The sequence below is a fragment of the Thalassophryne amazonica genome, chromosome 10, assembly GCF_902500255.1.
Source record: "Thalassophryne amazonica chromosome 10, fThaAma1.1, whole genome shotgun sequence".
NCBI classification, from domain to species: domain Eukaryota; kingdom Metazoa; phylum Chordata; class Actinopteri; order Batrachoidiformes; family Batrachoididae; genus Thalassophryne; species Thalassophryne amazonica.
The window spans coordinates 64,729,415-64,753,222 of NC_047112.1; the positions used below are offsets into that span (position 1 = coordinate 64,729,415).

At 41.8% G+C, this 23,808-nt stretch overlaps 2 protein-coding genes across 7 annotated transcripts in view; both read right to left on the reverse strand.

The window, feature by feature from the left end:
- Positions 1–8,999, reverse strand: part of si:ch73-61d6.3 (occludin) — a 75,119-nt gene extending 66,120 nt beyond the window's left edge. Inside the window, exon 1 of one of the 2 annotated variants that reach the window (XM_034180136.1) lies at positions 8,800–8,999. The gene's annotated coding sequence lies outside the window, so the exon portion shown is untranslated. Of the gene's footprint in view, positions 1–3,971; positions 4,103–8,799 lie in introns of those variants that run through there. The other variant, XM_034180137.1, reaches the window with a different exon arrangement.
- Positions 9,000–13,742: 4,743 nt separating this feature from the next.
- The window catches only part of csnk1g2b (casein kinase 1, gamma 2b), a 156,348-nt gene continuing 146,282 nt past the window's right edge, over positions 13,743–23,808 (reverse strand). For 3 of the 5 annotated variants that reach the window (XM_034180141.1, XM_034180138.1, XM_034180139.1), the window contains exons 9-12: positions 19,960–20,043; positions 15,764–15,865; positions 14,962–15,068; positions 13,743–14,871 (exon numbers count right to left, since the gene is read on the reverse strand). In XM_034180141.1, the coding sequence (XP_034036032.1) occupies positions 14,817–14,871; positions 14,962–15,068; positions 15,764–15,865; positions 19,960–20,043 (348 nt within the window). In that variant the 3' untranslated portion in view covers positions 13,743–14,816. The remainder of the gene's footprint in view (positions 14,872–14,961; positions 15,069–15,763; positions 15,866–19,959; positions 20,044–23,808) is intronic. The other 2 variants (XM_034180143.1, XM_034180142.1) reach the window with 1 other exon arrangement.

Sequence of the window (23,808 nt, forward strand, 5' to 3'; positions counted from 1 at the left end):
ATCCATCCATCCATCCATCCATTTTCTTCCGCTTTATCCGGAGTCGGGTCGCGGGGGCAGCAGCTCAAGCAAACCCGCCCAGACCTCCCGATCCACACACACCTCCTCCAGCTCCTCCGGGGGAACCCCAAGGCGTTCCCAAGCCAGCCGAGAGACGTAGTCCCTCCAGCATGTCCTGGGTCTTCCCCGGGGCCCCCTCCCAATGGGACATGCCCGGAACACCTCTCCAGTGAGGCGTCCAGCGGGCATCCGGAAAAGATGCCCGAGCCACCTCAACTGGCTGCTTTCGACGTGGAGGAGCAGCGCCTCGACTCCGAGCTCCTCCCGAGTGACCGAACTCCTCACCCTATCTCTAAGGGAGTGCCCACCCACCCTGCGGCGGAAACTCATCTCGGCCGCTTGTACTCGCGATCTCGTTCTTTCGGTTATGAGCCAAATCTCATGACCATAGGTGAGGATCGGAACGTAGATCGATCGGTAAATCGAGAGCTTTGCCCCCCTACTCAGCTCTCTCTTCACCACGATGGTCCGATACAGTGACCGCATCACTGCAGATGCTGCACCAATCCGTCTGTCGATCTCACGCTCCATCCATCCCTCACTCGTGAACAAGACCCCGAGATACTTAAACTCCTCCACTTGAGGCAAGGACACTCCACCGACCTGAAGACAGCAAAGCACCTTTTTCCGGTCGAGAACCATGGCCTCATATTTGGAGGTGCTGATTTTCATCCCGGACGCTTCACACTCGGCTGCAAACTGCCCCAGTGCCCGCTGAAGGTCCTGATTTGACGAAGCCAACAGAACCACATCGTCCGCAAACAGCAGAGATGAGATTCTGTGGTTCCCAAACCAGACGCCCTCTACACCCTGGCTGCGCCTAGAAATTCTGTCCATAAAGATAATGAACAGAACCGGTGACAAAGGGCAGCCCTGGCGGAGACCAACGTGCACTGGAAACAGGTTTGACTTACTACCGGCAATGCGAACCAAGCTCCTGCTGCGGTCGTACAGGGACCGGATAGCCCTTAGCAAAGGATCCCGGACCCCGTACTCCCAGAGCACCCCCCGCAGGGTGCCCCGAGGGACACGGTCAAACGCCTTCTCCAGATCCACAAAGCACATGTGGACTGGTTGGGCAAACTCCCATGAACTCTCGAGCACCCGATGGAGCGTGTAGAGCTGGTCCAGTGTGCCGCGACCAGGACAAAAACCACACTGCCCCTCCTGAATCCGAGGTTCAACCATCGGTCGAATTCTCCTCTCCAGTACTCTGGAACAGACCTTACCGGGGAGGCTCAGGAGTGTGATCCCCCTGTAGTTGGAACACATCCTCCGGTCCCCCTTCTTAAACAGAGGGACCACCACCCCAGTCTGCCAATCCAGAGACACTGTCCCCAACCACCATGCGATGTTGCAGAGGCGTGTCAGCCAAGACAGTCCCACAACATCCAGAGATTTAAGGTACTCAGGACGGATTTCATCCACCCCAGGAGCCTTGCCACTGAGGAGCTTTCTAACCACCTCGGTGACTTCGGCCTGGGTAATGGATGAGTCTGCCTCTGAGTCCCCAGTCTCTGCTTCCTCTTCGGAAGATGTGACGATGGGATTGAGAAGATCCTCAAAGTATTCCTTCCACTACCCGACAACATCCCCAGTCAGGGTCAACAGCTCCCCACCCGCACCATGGACAGTGCTGGTGGAGAGCTGCTTCCGCCTCCTGAGGCGTCGGACGGTTTGCCAGAATTTCTTCGAGGCCGACCGATAGTCCTCCTCCATGGCCTCCCCGAACTCCTCCCAGACCCGAGTTTTTTCCTCTGCGACCACACGGGCTGCAGCATGCTTGGCCTACTGGTACCTGTCAGCTGCCTCTGGGGTCCCACCTACCAACAAAGACAAGTAGGACTCCTCCTTCAGCTTGACAGCATCCCTTACTTCCGGCGACCACCACTGGGTTCGGGGATGGCGGCGGGGCAACAATCCCCGCCGCCATCTTGCTTAGCGTTATTATACGTCATCGGGCATTAGGTTAAATACAATTAGGTTATTTGCTGACTTAAACTTGGGTTAAAGTGATCTGAAAATGCTGTTTCGTGCAGCATTCAGGTGCTGCGACAAGCTGACAAAGGAGTATCAGCTGGTTAAATAAAGGTAAAATAAATAATAATAAATTGTGGTGTGAGCATTCAGAAGTGTGTAGTATATGTAATATAAATGATGTGGGAAAAATGACTAAAATTGCTGAATAAAAGTTAGAAAATGATTTATTTTGTATTAATCTGTATTCTGTGGAGACTTCAGTTTTACTGCCTGAATGCTTTGTCATGATAAATATCTCACCATTCAATCCATTCAATCCCCTGATTATTTCCCATCTTTAACGTCATAATGAAATTAATTAATTAATTAAGGATCACACTAGTATCTGGTGTTGTGGCAAACAGTGTGTTTGACAAACTGGTATTATTTATTATGGTATTATTTTCTACCTGGACTGGGACTAACAAATTCATTTAAGTCTATTATATAAATAGTCTGATCCTTTTCTGTATTTGTTTTGACAAATAGTGGCTGTACAAATGAGGGACTGAGTTTGAAAAAATGTAACAGCACAGTAATAGCACAGAAAATGCAGATTTATTGTGACAGTCTCTTTAAAACACTGATCATACCCACAGTGATTTCTATTTATGTCTGGTTGTTAGACGTTAACCAAGATGGCGGCACTCTGGCAACAGCCAGTGAATGAGTGGATCGCCGTGGTCCTCCATCTAGTGAGTAAATAGAAATCGATGAGCCAGTTTCACTAACATCTAAACATCACACACAAACATGTTGTGAAAATAGTTTGGGGATATTTTTGATTAATCAGACAGCATTAGCATGTTAGCTTTAACTTAGCAGACCTAAAGCCTTGGGAACTGTGAACGGGGAAGAAAAAGAAAAAAAGCAACAGCGCTCATTTCTGGATTGTTTTGTTGAGAGACAGTAGCAAAAATGCTTACAGAGTGTGTTGTTATAAAGTCTCATATTTCTTCTGCTTGTTCATGTTATGGGTTGGCGCGGAGACACGTCACTTCCGGTGAAGTGGTGAATCTGAAGGCGAGAATTTGAACCTCCCCGACTGGCCGCCTGATGAAAACAAGCTCGGCCTGCATTGATTGTCTATTGAAATCAGCTGGTTTGTTTTGTCTCTAACTTGCTTCTATCAGCCAGCTGAGGGCTCTCACTGCCTGGAACAATGAGATTTATACACCAAGCTGATCTGAAATGAACAATTATACATTACATTGACTTTATTGACGAGTCTGAACCCTTTGAAAAGTGACCAAATCACAAGTATTTGTATTGAGCTCGGCGATGTTTTCATTGGCCAAATATGTCACCAGAGGGCACTCGGTGTAAAGTCCGCACCAAGCCAAAGGTCTCTTTGTTAAGGTGTTCCAAACTACAATCCCACAGCCACTGAACTCCAGAAATAAACTAAGTGTACGTGCATGCACCTTATAACAACAAACGTATATTCTTATTCTAAATTAATCCCTAAATCTGTTCACATTACAGAGTTCTGGAGACTTCTTGTTGACAGTGTGGAGCCCTCGCAACACTGTGTTTATGGCATTTTATGTCCAACATTAAATGTGTTGAAAAGACATCTTTTTTAAACTAGATTTCACCAATCAGTGAAACGTGAATCTGGAGAAATTTCACCACAATAATCCATATCATATCTGTTTAAAGCTTCATCTGAATGAATCACCCATTTGATGAAAGAAATTTGCATTTTGTGACATGTTGATAATGTAGCCACGTTTCTGCTGGCTTAAAAGTGGGTGAAAAGACGTTCAGACAAATATAACCCAGTTTTCAACCAAAAATCAACATTGAAATTACATCTTGTACTCACTGGGTTACAACGACCAGACCGGCTTTCCAACATTAACACACACAAGAAATATTGAAGAACTGACCTCGGCTTTGAGATGTCAGAGTAAAGTCAGAGTCAGTGCGGTGATATCGCTACCAGGAAGGAGAGCACAACCAAACAACAATACTTTCCTTTTTGCTTCTTCACAGGCTGCAGGAGCCTCCCTCCTTCCCCACCGAGTCCAGACAGCCTTTGAACATTTCACATTCTGTCCTCTCACAACACATTTTTTCTACTCGTTACAAATCTCACACAGATATGAAAGTTATACAAGATAAAATGTTTGTCTTGCAGAATGTTTTAACCAATTATAGTCTCACCCTCTGGTATGTGTTTTTGAGGTGGGAGGTCTATGGCTAAATGGGAAAAAAAATTCTAGGTCTCTAAACCGCATTGGCTCCCCGTGTCTTTTAGGATCGATTTTAAGGTTCTTTTAATGGTTTTTAAATGTCTTAATGGTCTTGGCCCTTCTTATCTTTCAGAATTGCTTTTACCATATGAACCCTCACGCTCTCTGCGCTCCTCTGGCAGCAGACTGTTAGTCATTCCCAAAGTCAGAACACACACTCATGGCGAGGCGTCTTTTCAGTTTTACGGTCCTCATCTTTGGAATAGTCTGCCGGAGGGGCTCAGGGCTGCAGAGAATGTTCAGGTTTTTAAAAACAGGCTCAAGACTCATCTTTTTAGTTTAGCTTTTAATTAATGTTTATTTATCATTATTATCTTGTTTAAATTGTTATTGCCTTTTATTCTCTTATTCTTTTAATGTGCTTGTGTGTGGTGAGCGGTGGTGTGTATGACGTGGATTTTTGTGGGTTGATGTTTTTACGTGGGTCAATGGTAGTTCAACGGTACTGTTTTTACTTTGTGAAGCACTGTGTTGCATTTAATTGTATGAAAAGTGCTCTATAAATAAAGTTTGACTGATTGATTGATTAAACCAAATGTTTGTTTATTAAACTAGGGTCTTTGGTCTAGGGCCTATGGTGAATTTCTTGAGAGCCAAAACTGGACTTCTTAATAAAATGACATTGAAATACACTCACTGGTCACTTTATGAGGTACACCTTGCTACCAGCTTGGACCCCCTTTTGCCTTCAGAACTGCTTTAATTCTTTGTGGTATAGATTCAACAAGGTGTTGGAAACATTCCTCAGAGATGTTGGTCCATATTGACATGATAGTATTGTGCAGTCACCCATTCAACCAGTCTGCCCAAGTCCTCTGACATCAACAAGGGATATTCAGCCACACAAGTGCCGCTCAAGGGATATCTTCTCTTTTGTGGCTGAATGATAAAAAATATGTTGAAAAATTTAAAGGTTCATTCTGTAGTTCAGCGCAGTTAGACCCAAAATGGCACCATGTTCTGAATTGAAGCTACTCTCTCAATCAAGGCACTCTAGTACTATCTAGCCCAAAGCCTTTCACCAAAAAAAAAAAAAAAAAAAAAATCATGCAAATCTGAGGAAATCATATATCACCCTCCAAAAGAAATCCACCTGAACCTTAACAAAAAAATGAATAAAAATCAGCAGCTAAACTGGATTGTGACACAGGTTATGTTCCAGATTCCCATCACCCAGACTCCTGTAAAGACAATGAGACCGTTGCTGGCCACAACCAACAGTGTGAGCTCATAACTCTGCTTTCTTTATGGGGTTCTGGCCCACACTGCAGAAGACGTCTGGTCTTGGATCCTCCATGTGAGACGCTCATTCCTCCGTGTCCCTCAGCCTCTTACAATCCCCCTGTCCTAAACCCGCCCCTTTCCTTTGCTCCCTCTGTAAATTCTTGCCTTTGTTTCAAGAGCAGGAGGGGCAAAGGTCAAACCTGTTCCTTGCAGGAACAATGTTGCCATGGAGTCAGAGCAAAAAAAAATAATTATAATTTGGGGCACTGTCCAGAGAGGATCAAACAAGGGCTCCACTGTGCTGCTCCTAAAGGAGGAGAGCCAGAAGAAAGAGACAGAAAAGAGGAGGACGGGTGGACAGGTATGTTTTGTGCACCAGTGTCAGGTGTTCTCTATTTGTTAATCAACAGTGTCCGTGCCCACCTCAAATTAAGTTAACACAAAAACAACACACATGGAAACCTTTGGAGATCATCTTTCAAATATGCCAACCAAAAAGCCACTGAGGTCGACTGATTTGTGTTCCAAACTATATCATTCCTGGGGAACGTTTGCCAACTATAGGACATTACCAGCGGTAAGCATGTTAGCACATTTAGTTTTCTGATTAATTAGCTCCAATTTGCTCTCTGTCCCAGATCTCGCCTGCAGAAGCTGGTTCGAGTCAAACGGAGAGGACAGATGAAAACTGAAGCACCAGGTGTGGACAGAGGAGGACAGATGGATGAGGGATGGGATCGTTTTGATTTTAAATCTCTTTTGTCAATATGCAGAGGTGGTTTGGTCAACACCAGACTGAAGCTCAAAAGGAAAGAAAGTCAAAAGCTCTTTTCAAGCCACATGTAACATCACCTGCTCCTGATTTCCACCATGCACTCCAAAAGATTATTCCTTGCAAGAAGCCCACACAACGTCCAGCAGGTGGCAGGCAAGCTACATTCAAGCTCAACCACACCTGTTGCTAATTTTTATCCATCCAGCAGGTGGCAGTGTTCAGCAGGTGGCAGGCAAAACAAGCAAAACAACTTTCTTGATTGATCTGGTGGGTCAAAGTTTGCCAGATTTTAGTTAGTTTGTTCTTACGATATGCCCTTTTAATTTGGAGACGTAAAAGACAATAGCAATTATTGATTTTGAGTTATTGTATTAAAACCAGAGGGGGCGGACGAACCCTAACTTATTGTATTGTGTAAGGTACATGCCTAGGCTTTTCTAAAGTCTAGGAAAAAGGCAAAATCTGGTATTTTTCTGGATATTTACCATTTTCTTGTGCAATAATGCATATAATTCTATCAAAATCTGCAGGCTAATTTTTGAGTTATTGTGTATACAGACAATCAGATGGATGAGTCCTCCTTCACGCCTGATTGATGGACGTAATGACTGACAGGTAATCCTTTATTGCAGAAGTCATTGAAACTCAGTTTATAAGACACTGCAAGGACTGAATGCAAATGACAAAGTATTTGTTGCAGCAGTCCGTTGGAGTAAATGTATTACTACAGTAAACCTCCCCTCTTGGTGCTGGACAGCAGTAAGTGCAGCACACCGACTGCAGTCTAACCCACCGGCCACAGTCTGAGCTCCACTCCAGCACACAGACTCAATCATCTGCTGCTGATCATGGAATTCCAGTCAAATGTCTCACATCTGTCCAAAACAATTAAAGCCGTGCCCAGTGTAGGCCGAGACACACCAAAGAGGGCTCTTAGACCATTTAAAATAAAATATAGAACCTGCATGGTGAGGTGTTGGAAGGATTTTGTGGAACCTGAAGCTCCTCCAGCCACAACAGATCTCAATCAACGAGGTCACCGCCATTTGTAATGAGTTACTCCAGAACAGGTTTTTCAGATTGTCCAACTCACCCCCCAGCATCGAGGCATCAGCACAACCTTATGTTCATATGGACAAAAACTTTATATAGCTACAGTTTACCTGTTGACACGGGATCTCATAGAATGCTTTTGGACAAAGGAATGAGTGCGAGATGTGTATCGTCCACATGAATATATATCCTATTGTTTTAAACCAGTGATTCCCAACTATTTTCTTTAACCTCTGCCAAGGTAGGCCAATGCTTTCACCCACATTTGTCTGTTTTAGCAGGATAACTCAAAAAGTACTGAATGGATTTCAATGAAATTTGATGAACAGATCGATAATGTCCCAGTAAATAAGTGCTTTATTTTTGGACATGATCCAGAAAAATGTTTGGGGCATGACAACATTTAACTCAAAAAATCATGAGAACATTTTGATAAAATTTAGTGTGCAGATGGATAATGTCCTCAGAAATTAGGGCTTTTATTTTAAATTTGAGCCGCAGCATAGTTTCAGGAATATATGTGGCCTTGGCAGAGGTATGCAATCTCTTGGGTGCCTTCTAGTTATTTGTATTACATAAGCAAAACACTTTTCTCTGCAACAAAGTTCACCAATATTATTCACTTTATCCTCATTATATGCCCTTTTAATCTGGAGATTTACAAAATGATAGCATTTATTGTTTTTGTTTTGTCATTATTGTTTTCAATTGGATGGGATGGGCTCTTATTTATCCGTCTGTTCACCGACTCACTGCATTTTATCGGACACATATCTAGGCCTTTGAAAAGCCCAGCAATAACTCATTATCCATTTATGTGTCCACTATGTTTTACAGTGAATAACTGTTTATTCTACAAGAAGTCAGAACTTTAAAATAATCATAAAATAATGACAGCTTCCAAGAATGTGATGTCTTTAGACTGCTTGTTTTGTCCAACAATCCAAAACAAATATTTAATTTATATGGATATAAAAATGACAAAATTATCAACCAAAATCTGGGATTTGTGAGCAAAATAGTTGATTTTCTTTTAATCCACTAAACACTGTATTGAGTTTTCATTTCAGCGTTATAAGATTCATGTTATTTTTAAGGTTAAAAATTGCCATTTTTGCAGTTTTTAAAAGAGGTTTTTACTTATTTTATGTTTAACACGAAAGGAAAATAAATATTTTATTGGGCTGGACTGCTGGTTAGACGAAATTCATTTTCGGAGATAATTTTAGCATTTGATAAGTTGTAAAGGCTAAATTACATGAATAAAACAAAACTGATCGATTAGAAAACCGTCTAGAAACCTAATCAGTTACAAATTTTCAGTGCTAAACATCGTAATACATATATACTATGAATAAAATCTGCAGACTATTATAAAAAATAATCTTTCTGCACCTGAAGATTTCTTACCTGAAAGGAAGAAAAAACCACTACGAAAGATAAAAAACGGAACCGGAGACCGTCCTGATTCTCCTCAAAACTCTTTTGTTATTGCCCAAAGTTCAGAAACAGTGAAGGAAAAAATACACGTCCGAGTAGTAACTGCCAGGTTCCCGTGTTTGGGTTAATTTAAAGCTGGTTATTGGAAGCTACTTTTCGTGTGTTTTCCTCAACAAGTGCTTTGTCCCGCCTGCTATCGCTCACTGCAACGCCGCGTTTTCGCCAGTAGAGGTCAGGCTTTCTCTGCTTTGTCAGACACGTAACTGTCTGAATGCCGAAAAACAGTTTAGACATATAAATACCAACAATTGTATCGTTTAATCGTGTGCAGTAGAACATTCCTGCAGTATTTATAATAATCGGAGTTCAAATGCTCCGTTTTACTGCACTAAGTCGATGTACTGTAGTGTTTATGTTCAAAAAGCTGTTTCTAATATCTCGGTCACACCCTTTACATAGTGAGACAAAGTTCTCTGCCGCACCTGATTTCTTCTAAGTACATAGGCGGCTCCAGAGTGTGCCTTGATGGGCTGTAGTCCCCCCCCCCCCCACACACACACACCAATGCTTAACCACTAGACCATCACCTCCCCTAATTATTATTTTTATATTCTGTATTATTACCCACAGCCAGCCATAAGGCCAGAAGAGGGACATAGAAATAAATGCTGGCATGTCAGAATGTGCATCAGTTACATTTTCTTGTGCCTGTAATAAACTTCATCCAACTTTGACCAAATCTGAAAGAGGCACGAGCAGCATGTTGGCTTAGTGATTAGCACTGCTGCCTCAAAGCAAGAAGGTCCTGGGATTGCTTCCTACCTGGTACTTTCTATGTGGCGTTTGTTCTCCGCATGTTTGTGTCGGTTCCCTCCTGTGATAGACTGGCGTCCTGTCCAGGCTGTACCCCGCCTCTCACCCTATGATTGCTGTGATAGGCTCCAGCCTCTGTGACCCTTAATTGAAATAAGATGAAATGAATGAACCAGACATCCTCAACATTTGTTATGTTGTTTTGGTTTTGTTTTCTGTTTCTTCTGTTTTGTAAAACTTTGCAAAAACCTGGTAACTGTTAGAATGGCCTAAGCAGTGAATCACACACCTGAGTCTGGTCTGCTTGAGGTTTCTTCCTCAATATCATCAGAGGCAGTTTTTCTTTACCACTGTTGCCTGTGTGCTTGCTCCAGAGTTTGGTAAGGTAGACCTTACTTCTGTGAAGTGTGGATGAAAAATTTATTGTTTCCCCGTGTCTGCATACTGGGCCAGGGTCATCCCTGGCCTGCTCGTCTTTGTTGATAGAACATGTGCTTCTCCAAGTTCATGACTAAACATTTGGTCATGGCCCAGACTAGCCAAAGGCCATGAATGTATTATGCAGGGGTCCTTAACACGGCTCACAGTGTGTAAGGGCAGAAGGATCTAAGTTTGCATGAAGCACTTGTGGAAGCTTCTTCCCCAGGTGCACCAGGGGCAGCTAGGAGGTGCTATAGCTGTCCCTGGATTAGTCAAAGCACCACCAAGAAAATAATTCCTCTTATTTTAATTTCATCCCATGTTTTTGAGGCCTTGTCCACACTGAAACTGAACTTCCCCTATAACAATCTTTTTCTTTGTAATTTTCAAAAAGTGTTCAATTCATGAAATAGCTCCGTTTTCACAGATCCAGTGAAAGTTGCAGGGGTGGTGGCCAAGTGGTTAATGTGCTTGGTTTCAGTGCAGAAGGTTCTGGGTTCAAATCCCACCCCTGCCACATTTCTCCATGTAATGTATTGTTGCGTCAGGAAGGGCATCCGGCGTAAAACCTGTGCCAATTCAACATGCTGTGGCGACCCCGAGTGCAAATAAGGGAGTAGCTGAAGGGACTTACTTTTCACAGATCCAGTGAAACTGCATGAAACTGCTGTAGTACACATGCCAGACCTGTACTCATTTTCATGTATTCCTCGTGTATTGTATGTAAAACTGACATGTTATAATAAAGAGTGTTTGAGCCGCTAGGTGTTTTAATGTGAAATATGAAACTGTCAGGTGCGGGAGGTTTTTTTCAAGGTCTGGCAAAACCAGTCATTTTTGTGAGCTTTAGATAAAAGTTCATCATTTATAACCCCAGGCTAATAAATTTGAGATTTGTCATAACCCTACTCCCCACCCCATCACTGACCCACCACCAAACCAGTCATGCTGAATAATGCTGCAGGCAGCATAATGTTCTCCAGTGTTTTCAGACCCTTTCACATCTGTCATGTGCTCAGGATGAATCTGCTCTCATTTGTGAAAAGCACAGGGCACCAGTGGCAGACCTGCCAATTCTGGTGTTCTATGGCGAATGCCAATCAAGCGCTGATTAGGTCTGTTTCTGTTTGGTCAGAGACATTCACACCAGTGGCCCGTTGGAGGTCATAGGGCTCTAGCAGTAGTGACCCTGTTCGTCTTTACACGAGAGCAGAAACCGGTTGTGCTGATGAGTTAAACTTCTACGGCCCTGTCCAGCCCTACAAAAATAACACCCCAAATCCTGAAATCTCCTCCATGCTATCAAGACTGTGTTGGGAGACACAGCAAACTCTTTATCTTTAAACCTTCTGGCAATGGCACACATTGATGTGTCATCCTGGAAAAGTTGAAACTGACACCCCGCCTCCCAACCTCTACTTAACTAACCAGATCCAATATCTCAGAAGTTGAATTGACTTGATACTATACCCCAACTGTTCCTTTTTGGCGTGTGTGTGTGTGTATATATATATATATATATGCGCACACACACACTATAGCAACAGGTTTGTTGCATGTCTCAGAGAAGCCTGCACTCAAGGTTTTTGAAATGGAGCAATATCCCCACCTGGTGCACATTTGCAATTAATGCAGGTACAATAGAATTTCTGCAAGGGGAGATTATATATATATGTATGTATACACATACATACACACACCAAATAGAGAATTACTTTTGGGCTATCCCTACCCTACCCTAACAAATTAGCCAGAAAAGATGCCAATATTTGCTCGAAATTAAACATAAACCTTCCAGGTTTAAAGTCTGAATGCAGAACTGCCTATTTTAACACAAAACCCAATACAGTTGCGTTGTGTCAGCAGCACAGTTCGTCTCTACCCATTATTTACTGGAGCATATAAACGCATGCTCCAGTAAATAATAGAATAAATCTTTAATGTCCACTATGGTGTAAATTATCTCTTAACTGATCAAATCAACACTTAGTGTTATCTTGGTAAGTGTGTTGTTTTTTTTCTAACTTCTTAGGTGTGGGCACACTTACTTACCCCATAGCAGCTGGCTTTTCTTTTACCAAACCTGCAGGAGCCCACTGGTCTGCTGAACCTATCCTGATGCACAGAAACACTGGAGAGACACCAGCAGGAAGGTACATGAACAGAAACAATCATTTGAAAAATGCCCCACTGGGTTCCAGAGGTGGGATGAAGTCACTGTCAAGTCACTTTCAAGTCATGAATCTGCAAGTCCCAAGTCAAGTCTCAAGTCAGCTTGCAAACAATTGATTGTCATTATGACTTGAGACTTGACTTGGGACTTGCAGATTCATGACTTGAGAGTGACTTGACGGTGACTTCGTCCCACCTCTGGTCAAAACCAAAACGTCACAGGGCACAAATCTGCAGTATTTTGGGGGCTGCCACAGCCTGCAACTCTGCAAAGGCTGATAAGCAGACACAAACTGCTCCAGCATTTAAATGACTCCTGTTATAAAGTTCCTTTATTCACAATTAAATATCTGTCATTTTCATATTTACAAATACAGAACAGAGAAAAAAAATTACACTACAAACGTTGAGCAAACACAGCTGAACCTCAGTGAGTACGCAAAACCTCTGGTTAAACCAGACTCAACATGACTGACGCCAAACCAGGGGCCCACACAGGTCAACTGAGGACATTCAGTGATCGGCGGGCTGATGCCTCTTTAGCATGTAGCAGTGCGTGCGTCTCCGCAGGGTGAGTTTGGTGCCAAGCACAGCGTTGCAAATGTACAAGCCTCAACTCTACTAAATATTTAAGATGTGAAGTGCAACACTGCTACCAAACAGTCGCTTCCCTTTTCTGTTCTTCACGTGGCAAGTGATTCGAGTGCAGCACCCACTTTTCTTCTCCAACTCATGTTCATGTCAGCATCTCGCTCAGTGTTTGATTCCTTGAAAACTGTAACTTCTTTCAGCTGAGATTTTCAGTACGTCACCAGGTCAAGATGCCAAAACGCCTTTTTTAATGTGGATGTGTAAACACCAACCAAGGAAGTTCAATGTTTCTATTGAACTTCCTTGAACCAGTTCTTAAAAAGTATATTGCTGTTTCACAAACATAGCAAGCAAAACCATTTAAAAATACACATATAATTATAAATAAAGTCAGGAGGTTTTCTTGATAGGTCATGGTCATCTAAACCACAGCTTTTGTGCAGGAAGTACTTAAAATGTTTGCATAAAATACTGTTCACAAAGGATCAGTCTGTCAACACACACACACACACACACACACACACACACACACACACACACACACACACACACACACACACACACACACACACACACACACACACACACACACACACACACACACACAAACGAATATCGAAACATGAAACTACAGACAGCAGCAGCGAGGGAGCGTCTGGTAGATCCTCAAAGAAACATTACAAAACATTCAAAACAAGTGAACCTTGAACGGCTGGATGGCTGCAGTGACCTGTTGGTAAAATGAGTGGCTCCGAGTCATTTCAACTCTTCTCTCAATAGCAGCAGGCATCAGGGAACCCCAACATCACCTCCAAACACATTTGTTGATTGTCGGATGTATACTGATAATATAATCAGTCAGCACGCACGCACACACACTTTGAGCATTTGGGACAGATGAGATAAAATGTCATTGCTTGGGCTTTAAACATTTTACTTAGAAAGGCACAAACTATGATTTCCTGGTAAAGTATTTCAATGTAAGAAATAAAAATCAAAAGACATATCTCTTTTCATGTAACTCAACAACACTTTTCAGCCATAACTCGGATATAAGCGTTGTGAAGGACTCTTCCTAGGTCAGTCTTTATTAAGTTGTTTTCTTATTTGTTAATTTCAAACCTAAAATTCCACGGTATTTTTTTCTTTCAAAAGTGCAATAATAAGAGAGCTTAATATCGGTTTTTCTCTCAATCATCCACAGTACCTGAGGCCAGCGACTGTGCTACGAAGTCCACGATAACAGACAAAAAGAAAGCCAGAGTGAGGGGAGGAGGGAAAAAAATTAATTTCAGAACACTACAACATAAAAATGTTTCATTTTTCAATGCACGGTTGCAACTTCAAAAACTGAGGACTCAATTACAAAGAAGAAGAAAAAAAAACAAAACATAAAACCTGCCAAGTTCTGTTTTATAGATGAAATGCTTCCTGTGACATGGCATACTTCAACTTTTCCTCTTAACTTGTTCCCAAAACACACCAAAGGAAGAAAAGAAAAAACAAAACTTTCTGAAGTCTCGTTCACTTGAACCACTGATGGTTCCCCTGATCAACAGCTGACTGTTGGAACAATATACGTCTTTATGGAATCTAGAATACAACAACTGTTTCAAACAGTATCTTTTTCATATTCATGTCACGGTACTCGAGCCTCGTCGTTACAGCCTTGTACGGTTTCTCGTGCTTCCGTCATAAATGCAGGTAACTTCAGCTTTCAATGATAAAAGGAACCAGAGTCTGTTGTGGAGCCAGTTAAGACTGCAACATTCCTTTAGCTTTCCAGTAGCTTGTGTGTGTTTGTGGAGGGAAGGGGGAGGGGGTGGTGGTGGTGGGGGGCACTGAGAATGAGAAAGAGAGCGTGAAGGATACAACGTGACAGAAGAAGGAAGGTGAGGGAGATAAAGAGAAGAGGTGGGTGAGGGAGCTGAGCTTCCAATTAAAACTTGACAGTCACCACAATGTTTCAAGTTCTCTGCGTTCATTTTCGTTCACTTGTGCCTCTGGAGGGCTTTCCTCTTTCTCCTTTTGAAGAAACAACAGCACCTGTGCACAGACAGAAAGACCGGCGATGTTACTTGGTCCTGGATCATACTATTTTCTGGCTTTCCACACGTTTGGACAGTCGTTTCGTACTTTGTCTCGTCGGCCACTTCGACCTCAGTGGGAGCAGTGATGGGAGCGTTGGAGTGGCCGGCTGTCGGATCATCTGTGTTCAGCTCCCCGTTTGTCGAGCTCATCACCTGCACAAAAGCAGGACAAAGAAGCTTAAGACACATTTTGTAGGTGCTGAAGTCGGGGTGGAGCTGGCAGATCAAATAACTAGCCATGATTTTCTACACTGCTTTAATCTCTCTTAGATAAGAAGAGCAGTAAAGCATTTATTGTGGAGAAGAAAGCAATTTCAAGGAAATCTAAAAGCTGCAATTCCAGCAGCTACCACTAGATGGCACATGAAAGCCACAAAATGAACAGCTCCTACCTGAGTTTCTGTTCTACACAAAAGAGCCATTTTACTTATACATGTGGAAAATGTCAGTGGAGTTAAACTGTACAGATTACATCACTGCTGCATACAGCTACTAATAATGAAAGAGAAAAACAAGACTAGAAACTCCAGTGAGTTCCTGCTGGAAACTTACACACTTTCTAATGACATTTCCTGATTCCACTTTACATGATGTTTGTGTGACAGTTGCTTGTCATCTTTTGCAATGCTTTTCTGCAAGCACCTTAAAGTAGATTAAGGCAAATGCAGCACTGAGAGCAAAGAAAACCAACAGATCACTGAAGCACAGGGAGTCAAACAGTCCGGTGCAGGGAGACGGACAGACAGAGCAACTGACAGGCAAGGAGCACGGCGCCAGGGTGAAGACAGTTGGACACAAACAGAACCATGCGGCCTCATGCATTTGAGCAGCAGGAGCAGCACCAGTACCTGAACAGAGCCCCCCAGCCGCTCAGCTGTGAGGTGGGACCCCAGAGTCTCCTTATTGGTCACGGGAGTGGGCTGAGACTCACTTCCTTTGGGTTCAGGCGACTTGACGCAAAAGAGCAAAAAAGAGTCGAGGCAGGTAGTCATGAAGTGAGAGGGGTGAGGGGTGACGCATTGTGGTGGTGGGTGTGGGGTGGGGGAGAGGAGGAGAGCAAGTGAATAAAAGAAAAGAAACAAAAATAAATTATAGAAGACATTTCCCAAGCAGAAGCAGGCTTGTTAAGACAAACTATGTTAATAAGAGGAACAGAAGAAGCAAAATCTTTACATAAAAGCACATATCAACACACTAATAGTCATGCGGGAGCAAAAAAGAAAAAAAAAGCCTTGATCACTTCAGTTTGCATTGCATTTTCACACCCAAACAAAACACTTGCAAATAATTATTGAGGATTTGAGATATTGAAATTAATTAATGTGAGGGGTGACTGTCAAGTCTGTTGCCTAAGGTAGAAGAAGTGGAGACACACAGCTGTCACTGGATTCACAAGCTGTTCAATGCTGTATAATTTTAAAGTTTGAATTCAGCAAGCCTCTGTTTTTCTGTTGCAGATTCTTGAAATGTTGACAGCCAGCTGTTTCTGAGCAAACAGACAAGCAGGATAGTGCACAGGGATCTGCTGCCTCAGACTCAGGGTCTTATCATGGCAGGAGCAACACAAAGACATTTGGGCTGTTGAATTCAAAAGTGGCAGAGAGAGGCCTGGAGGACAACCTCCATCTCAGAAAGCCTCACCATCTCCATGCAATGTTAAGATTCACACAGCATCGTGGCAGATAAAGAGTGACATCTTCAGTGAAGTCCACATGAACAAGGTACCAGGAAGAATTGGATTCGGTGCAATATTTCAAAAGCAAATCCCGTTGTTTTTGAGACAGTTTCTTCAGTCATCCATGTGCATGGATAAAACAATGACCAAACAGGAAACATGTGGGATCCTTGGTATCCAAGGAAGATAAATGATATTCACAGGTGATGGCACCCATTTTTGGGATGGATATGTATTTTTGTTTTTGCACCATCACCAAGGCCTACTACATATCATGACAGCTACAAGAGCAATTAGGAGGTCCTCACATGGGAAACTGACAGGAGGAACACTTCCACATCATTAACCACAACCGCTATCCAACAACACAGATCCAAAACTCAACACCTGCTGGCTCTATTCATCTGATTTAACACCCTCATGCTGTATCTGTTCCCCGAGACACTCTGTTGCCACTTAAGCTGACAACACTGTTGCTGTGGATTACTTCCTGGAAACCCAAGATATTTCATTCAACAAAGAAGGGAGTCATATGGTCCATGGCCCACAAACAACTTCTTCTGGGTTCTCCCTTTAGGGGTCAACACAGCAAGTGAACTAAGTACTACATAAATTGAGTTATTCCTCAGGTCCTTAAGCAAATAATTTATCCATCACCCCTCATAAAATTTATCATGCATTTCTTTCAAATATATTGTGATATTTTGATTTTGTTCGCAGGTCAAAATTAAAAAGCTGTAACTTTATTCACTGACAGACTGTAGACGTGCTGTTTTTGCTCAGAATATCTATTACAACCAGGATGTTGCTGGGGTTATTTTCTTATCAGCCTGGATATTGTACAGCAGGCAGTGCTTCACAGGCTTAAGCTGTCCAGTTGCTACTGAGCCAATTACATAAAAGGGAGAGCAGTTAAAAAAAAGTGGCAAGAGTCACGAGTAATAATTCAATCATAAAACCTAACGAGCTTGTTGTCTGGCTTTACAGGAAGCAGTGAATCACTTTTATCAACCAAAATAAGTTGATTTGTACCATGCTTTGTACTGAAGGTTTTTCATTTTCATTTTTTTTTTTAGCAGGGGTGGTGGCCAAGTGGTTGGTGCACTTGGTTTCAGTGCGTAAGGTTCCCAGTTCAAACCCCACCCCAGCCACATTTCTCCATGTAATGTGGAGTTGTGTTAGGAAGGAGATCCGGTGTAAAACCTGTGCCAATTCAACATACAGCTCCACCTGCAATTTGCTGTAGCCACCCCAAGTGCAAAACAAGGGAGCAGCCGAAGAGACTTACTTTTTACCAACTCTTGCATGCAAGGCTCTTACTGAATTATTATGATTTGTTCCCTATGAATAAACCCACAAATATGAAGCTCTGATGGCACAACAATAAAATAAAAATAAAGTCAACACTGTGTTACACACCAAGCATACAGCTCGTCATATTTGTGTGAAAAATGCATGTTGCATTTTTAACTCCTGCATGCTATGACTAGAGCTTCAAGTGCTTAGGTGTGTGGAACAAACTGAAGCCAAAAACAGATGAAGCAGCAGAGCCAGAATGTCTGTGCATGTCAGTTAACTTACTCATGAGCCATCAAAAATCTTAACCTGACAACTGCTTTCAAGAGATATTACCAATCTACAATGCCTCATTAATGGACGAGAAGTCCAACCGAACACCACCCAGCTTCTGTAAGATGCTGCTTAAAGGATGGGACATTAAGAGTTCCACCGAGAGTGCTGTCTGTGTTCTGGAGTATTTTCAGCCATTTTGTACTACAAATATACAACTTGGCCAACTTGAAAAATTGATTCTTGTGATGCCTTCCCCCCCCCAAAAGCATCATAAAGACCAGCAACTGTGGCATCCAGCAGGAAGGAGAAGCATGCTGTAGTTAACAGTGATGGCTGCCAAACAACCAGCAGTAGCGACCAACAGATTTTTGACAATGTTTTACAATATAAGTGCTCAAAACAATGCACAAATGCACTACTGTCAATATGGTACAGTAAAGTGATATCAGAGAAGTTGGCAGCTTTCAAAGAGAAAGCATATTCTACAGTACATAATATAATCAGAAGTATCAGAGAATCTGGAGAACTTTCTACATGTAAGCAGCAGCAAGGCTGAAAACCAACACTGAATGCCCGTAACCTTCGATCCCTCAGGTGGCACTGCATGAAAAACCAACATCATTGTGTAAAGGATCTTACCGCGTGGGCTCAGGAACATTTCAGAAAACCATTGTCAGTTAACACAGTTGGTCGCTACATCTACAAGGGCAAGTTAAAACTCTACCATGCAAAGTGAAAGCCATACATCAACAACATCCAGAAACGCCGCTGCCTTCTCTGGGCCTGAGCTCATTTGAAATGGACAGATGCAAAGTGGAAAAGTGTGCTGTTGTCTGATGAGTTCACATTTCAAACTGTTTTTGGAAACCATGGACGTCGTGTCCTCCGGTCAAAAGAGAAAAAAGACCATCCAGATTGTTAGCAGCGCAAAGTTCAAAAGCCAGCATTTGTGATGGTATGGGGGTGCGTTAGTGCCCATGGCATGGGCAACTTACACGTCTGTGATGGCACCATCAATACTGAAAGGTACATCCAGGTTTTGGAGCAACACATGCTGCCATCCAAGCAACGTCTTTTTCAGGGACATCGCTGCTTATTTCAGCAAGACAATGCCAAGCCACATTCTGCACGTGTTACAACAGCGTGGCTTCATAGTAAAAGAGTGCGGGTACTAAACTGGCCTGCCTGCAGTCCAGACCTGTCACCCATTGAAAATGTGTGGCGCATTATGAAGCGCAAAATACGACAATGGAGACCCCAGACTGTTGAACTGAAGTCGTACATTAAGCAAGAATGAGAAAGAATTCCACCTACAAAGCTTCAACAATTAGTGTCCTCAGTTCCCAAACGCTTATTGAGTGTTGTTAGAAGGAAAGGTGATGTAACACAGTCGTAAACATACCACTGTCCCAGCTTTTTTGAAACGTGTTGCAGGCATCCATCTCAAAATGAGCAAATACTTGCGCAGAAACAATGAAGTTCATCAGTTTGAACATTAAATATCTTGTCTTTGTGGTGTATTCAATTGAATATAGGTTGAAGAGGATTTGCAAATCATTGTATTCTGTTTTTATTTACATTTTACACAACGTACCAACTTCACTGGTATTGGGGTTGTATTATGAGCAACCTGACTCAGGTATGAGAAATATCTGCAATGTTCACATTGACATGCTGGTCATGCAGCCAACACGAGTCACTGACATTATACTGGAGCAGAGCCTCACACCAGGTAATAGGTTCACTGGTAGATTTGTGGCTGGGTGTCATGTTGCGTAGTTATGTGGATGACCTCACCTGGTTTTTGGTCTGCTGTTGTGCTTTGTCTCTGCTGCTGGGCTGCAGCGGTGTGTCACTGGGAATTGGGCCTATTGGTGTCGGCTGCAGAAAACGCACAGAAAGAACGTGATGTCCAAATGACAAAACTTTAATGTAATAAAGATTTGTGGAGAGAGGAGAACAATCACAGTGAATTCACAGTAAAGTTTACCGTATTTTCCTTAGTACAACTTGGGATTTTTACTAGTTTGGGAGGCCCTGCAACTTTGGGAGGCCGGTGTGACTTACAGAAATATCAGACATTTGTTGTTAATAAGAATAACTATAATGACTATTTATATAGGATTTTCCCAGGAATCAAAGTGCTAAACAAAATACACTCCAACAGTAAAAGAATAAATGTCATTAATAAAAAGTACAGTACAAGAGTGCACAAAAATCCCAAATTAAAGAGCTGATAATATAACAATAAGGTGCAACTTATACTTGAGTGCAACTAATATATGGATTTTTCCTCTTCAAGAGGCATTTTTAACAGGTAAAACATATAGAGAGGGTATGCACTGATGTCATCAAACCACACCCTGTTGAATGGAAAATGTCTGAAAGAAATCAACAGTTTACAGCAGCCAAACCTTCCAAAATTTCACTATCTAAGAGCAAATTTATTTATTTATTTAAAAAAAAAAACAAAAAAAAAAAAACACTATGATGATGATGAACATGGTGTGGACTGGCCTTCAGGATCTGTATTTTTTGTGGATGTTTTGGAGCTGCTGGCATGCGACTATGTCCCTGATATTCAGTACACGGACATCTACAACTATTTCATCAAGGATACGAATACTTCATTGCTGGGTTCGTAAACAAGATCATCACAAGACATGTCTCAGCTCATCATGGCAAAGGTGAGTTGCTTTGTGTACAGTTTTGTTTTAAAATGGGGACAAGGAAAATCACACGCATTCACAGCGCATGGGTTAGATTATGCTGTTCCTCCTGCTTTGTGAGACATACAGTTAAAATACATGCTAAATACTTTTCATGCCAAAGTAACTTACTTTAATGATTGTCACTGTTTCATCACAAATGCAGGAATTTGTGCGTTTACCAACATTAATTCACAAAACACTGGTTTGGTTTTAACGATGGTTAATTAAACAACTTCATGGAGCTCTGACAGGCTGAAAACACTAAAACAATTCCATTCATGACATTTTTTGTCTGGCTGACTCTAAAACTGTGATTCCTGTTCTCACACATGGACTGTTCGGTCGTTCTGTTTGAGTCAACCTGTTTGATTCCTGTTCTCACATGTGGACTGTCCCCGTCGTCCACCTTGTGAGAACTGACACTGCAGTTTACAGATGAGCAGCTGCTGTCGCTTTGTTTACCATCCAGCCTGCCAGTATCCCGCTGGCTTCCGGGTTTGACTACATCACGTGCATACCCTCTATATTCCAGTGTGTCTTTTACTCCGGAAAATTTAGAAATTATACAGTCAGGTTGGACAAAAATGGTCAGATATTGACATTTTTTATAATTTGTCTCTGTACATACCTCAATGTACTTCAAATGAAACAGAGTGAGAACGTAGACTTTTAGCTTTAGTCAAAGGGATTAAGCAAAAAAACATTTAGGAATTACAGACATTTTCAGACACAGTCCTTGCATTTACTTAGTTTTTCTTATTGGCCTATTGATAAAACAGATGATCACATTTTTACAGATACTTTTCTTCAGACAAGTCAGGGGATGGACACATGAACATTTCCAAATCACTGACTATATCTTAGACTTCATTTACATTAACCAATAAGAAATACAAACAGTATGGTACTGTATGGAAAATCTGCCTGGAGTTGGTAGTGCTCAAAAACTGAATGATGCTGAAAGAAGACTACTTGTGAAGAAAGACACCAAGAGGCTCATGATTCTGTGGATGTGACTGGAGAAACTGGGGATAGAATGTTTTGTTTGTTGCATCACCAATCACAGTTTATGGTGAAGAAAAGAAATTAAAATCTTGGCTTGAGTCCCCATGTGTCTTCTTGCAAATTCTAGCTGAAATTTCACATCATGTTAAGAAATGCTTCTCTATGCTACTCCTCCATGATGCTCTATAACGCTCTATGATGCACCAGACAGCAGCATGATGCAGTGCAGTGGCGTAGCAGCCTCAGCACGGGCCCCAGTGTAAAATATATTGACGGCCCTACAAGCATATTAGTGGTGGTGGGCACAGCTAACCAAAAAGTTAGCTTTGATAACCATAAATCAGATAACTGGAAAGTTATCTTTGATGATGATAAACCAATAAACTGCTAAAAAATTTATCTTTACTACAGATAACCAATAACTATCAGTATTGATTTGGACACGGCCACATCAGATTACATTGTTGGCTTCTGATAAAGCAAGTTCACTTTAAGCGCTGCAGGGGCTGCTGGGTAAATTCAAGGATCACAAACACAAAGAACACACGAAAAATGAATGAACAAAAAATAAAACCCCAAACACTGTCATCATCTTTCAAAAGCAGTAAAACACAGTATTAGAAGTCACAGTTTATCTTGGTATTCACTGTCATTTACAAACTAAAAGCTTCTGCTTTTTTCACACTCTTTAAACCCTGTGGCTTAAACAACCGAAATACACCCATTAATGCATTGATTGGTAGAATAAAATGCACATAGTAAATATAAATTCTTACCTGTTAGTTTCAGTGGGATTCATCTGAAAAAATAATCATCCTGAGATTATCCAAAATGGTCTAAACGGTGAAGAAAAGTCCCTCTGTACACAGCTGCGCCGTGAGAGCTCCTCTTTCCCACCGAGTCTTGGTGATACCGCCAGCCATAAAATAAAATAATGTTAAAATTAGTCAGTTTTGTTTTTGTGTCGAGTGGACGATAACACTACTTCATCTTCTTCTTTTGGATCCCATGGCAGAGGGCACCAATATAAGGTGCATTTGCCGCCACCTACTGGGCTGGTGACTGATGGCTGAGATTTTGCAAAACCTTAACTCCTGGCAGCCATAGTTATTTGTTTAGATGCGATGAAGTAATCCAGTGTCCTTTAGATATTTAAATAAGTCTTTTACACGATGTGTGATGGGTTTTGCAGCAGAACTCCAAGGGACAGAAACACTGTAACATCCAAAGTGAACCTGGACTACACTACCTACAATTCTCCCTGCATCGACCGGCCAATCACGTTTTGCGCTTAATGATGATGTCATCAGCAAGCGACAGCCAGTCTGCCATAAATAAATACACAACAGATGGACTAAAATGTTTCATTTTAGGGTTTAGAAACATTTCTGACCGTTAAACTTTGCTCACTTTACCAGCAAAAAAAAAAAAAAAAAAAAAAGTTACTGGACTGAAAATTATTGGAACTAAATTTATCAGAAGATAATTGGTCCAATGATGGTTTTAAAACTTATCTGAAAAGATAATCCGCGAGCAACAACATTAGCTTCGATAATTATCTGCAATGCGCCCACCACTGCATATTACTAGTTATTAGGTATACGCTCACAATCACACACATGCACGTGCCCACCCACACTATGAGGCCTATGTAGATTTTTGGCAACAGTGTGTTGGATTTTACAATCAAATAAATGACTTGGGTTATTGTATTAGAATTTTTTTTAAGAGGTCAAGAATCTATATTATAATAGCCAAGTGGCCAAGTGGTAAATATAAAATAAAATAATAATAATAATAATAGCAGCAACAACAACAACAACAATAATAATAATAATAACAGTGTGTATATGATAATAAGAACTGAAAAAAATTGCTAAATACATTAAGAGAATAAATTAACCAAAAAAAATTATGTAATTAACAGGAA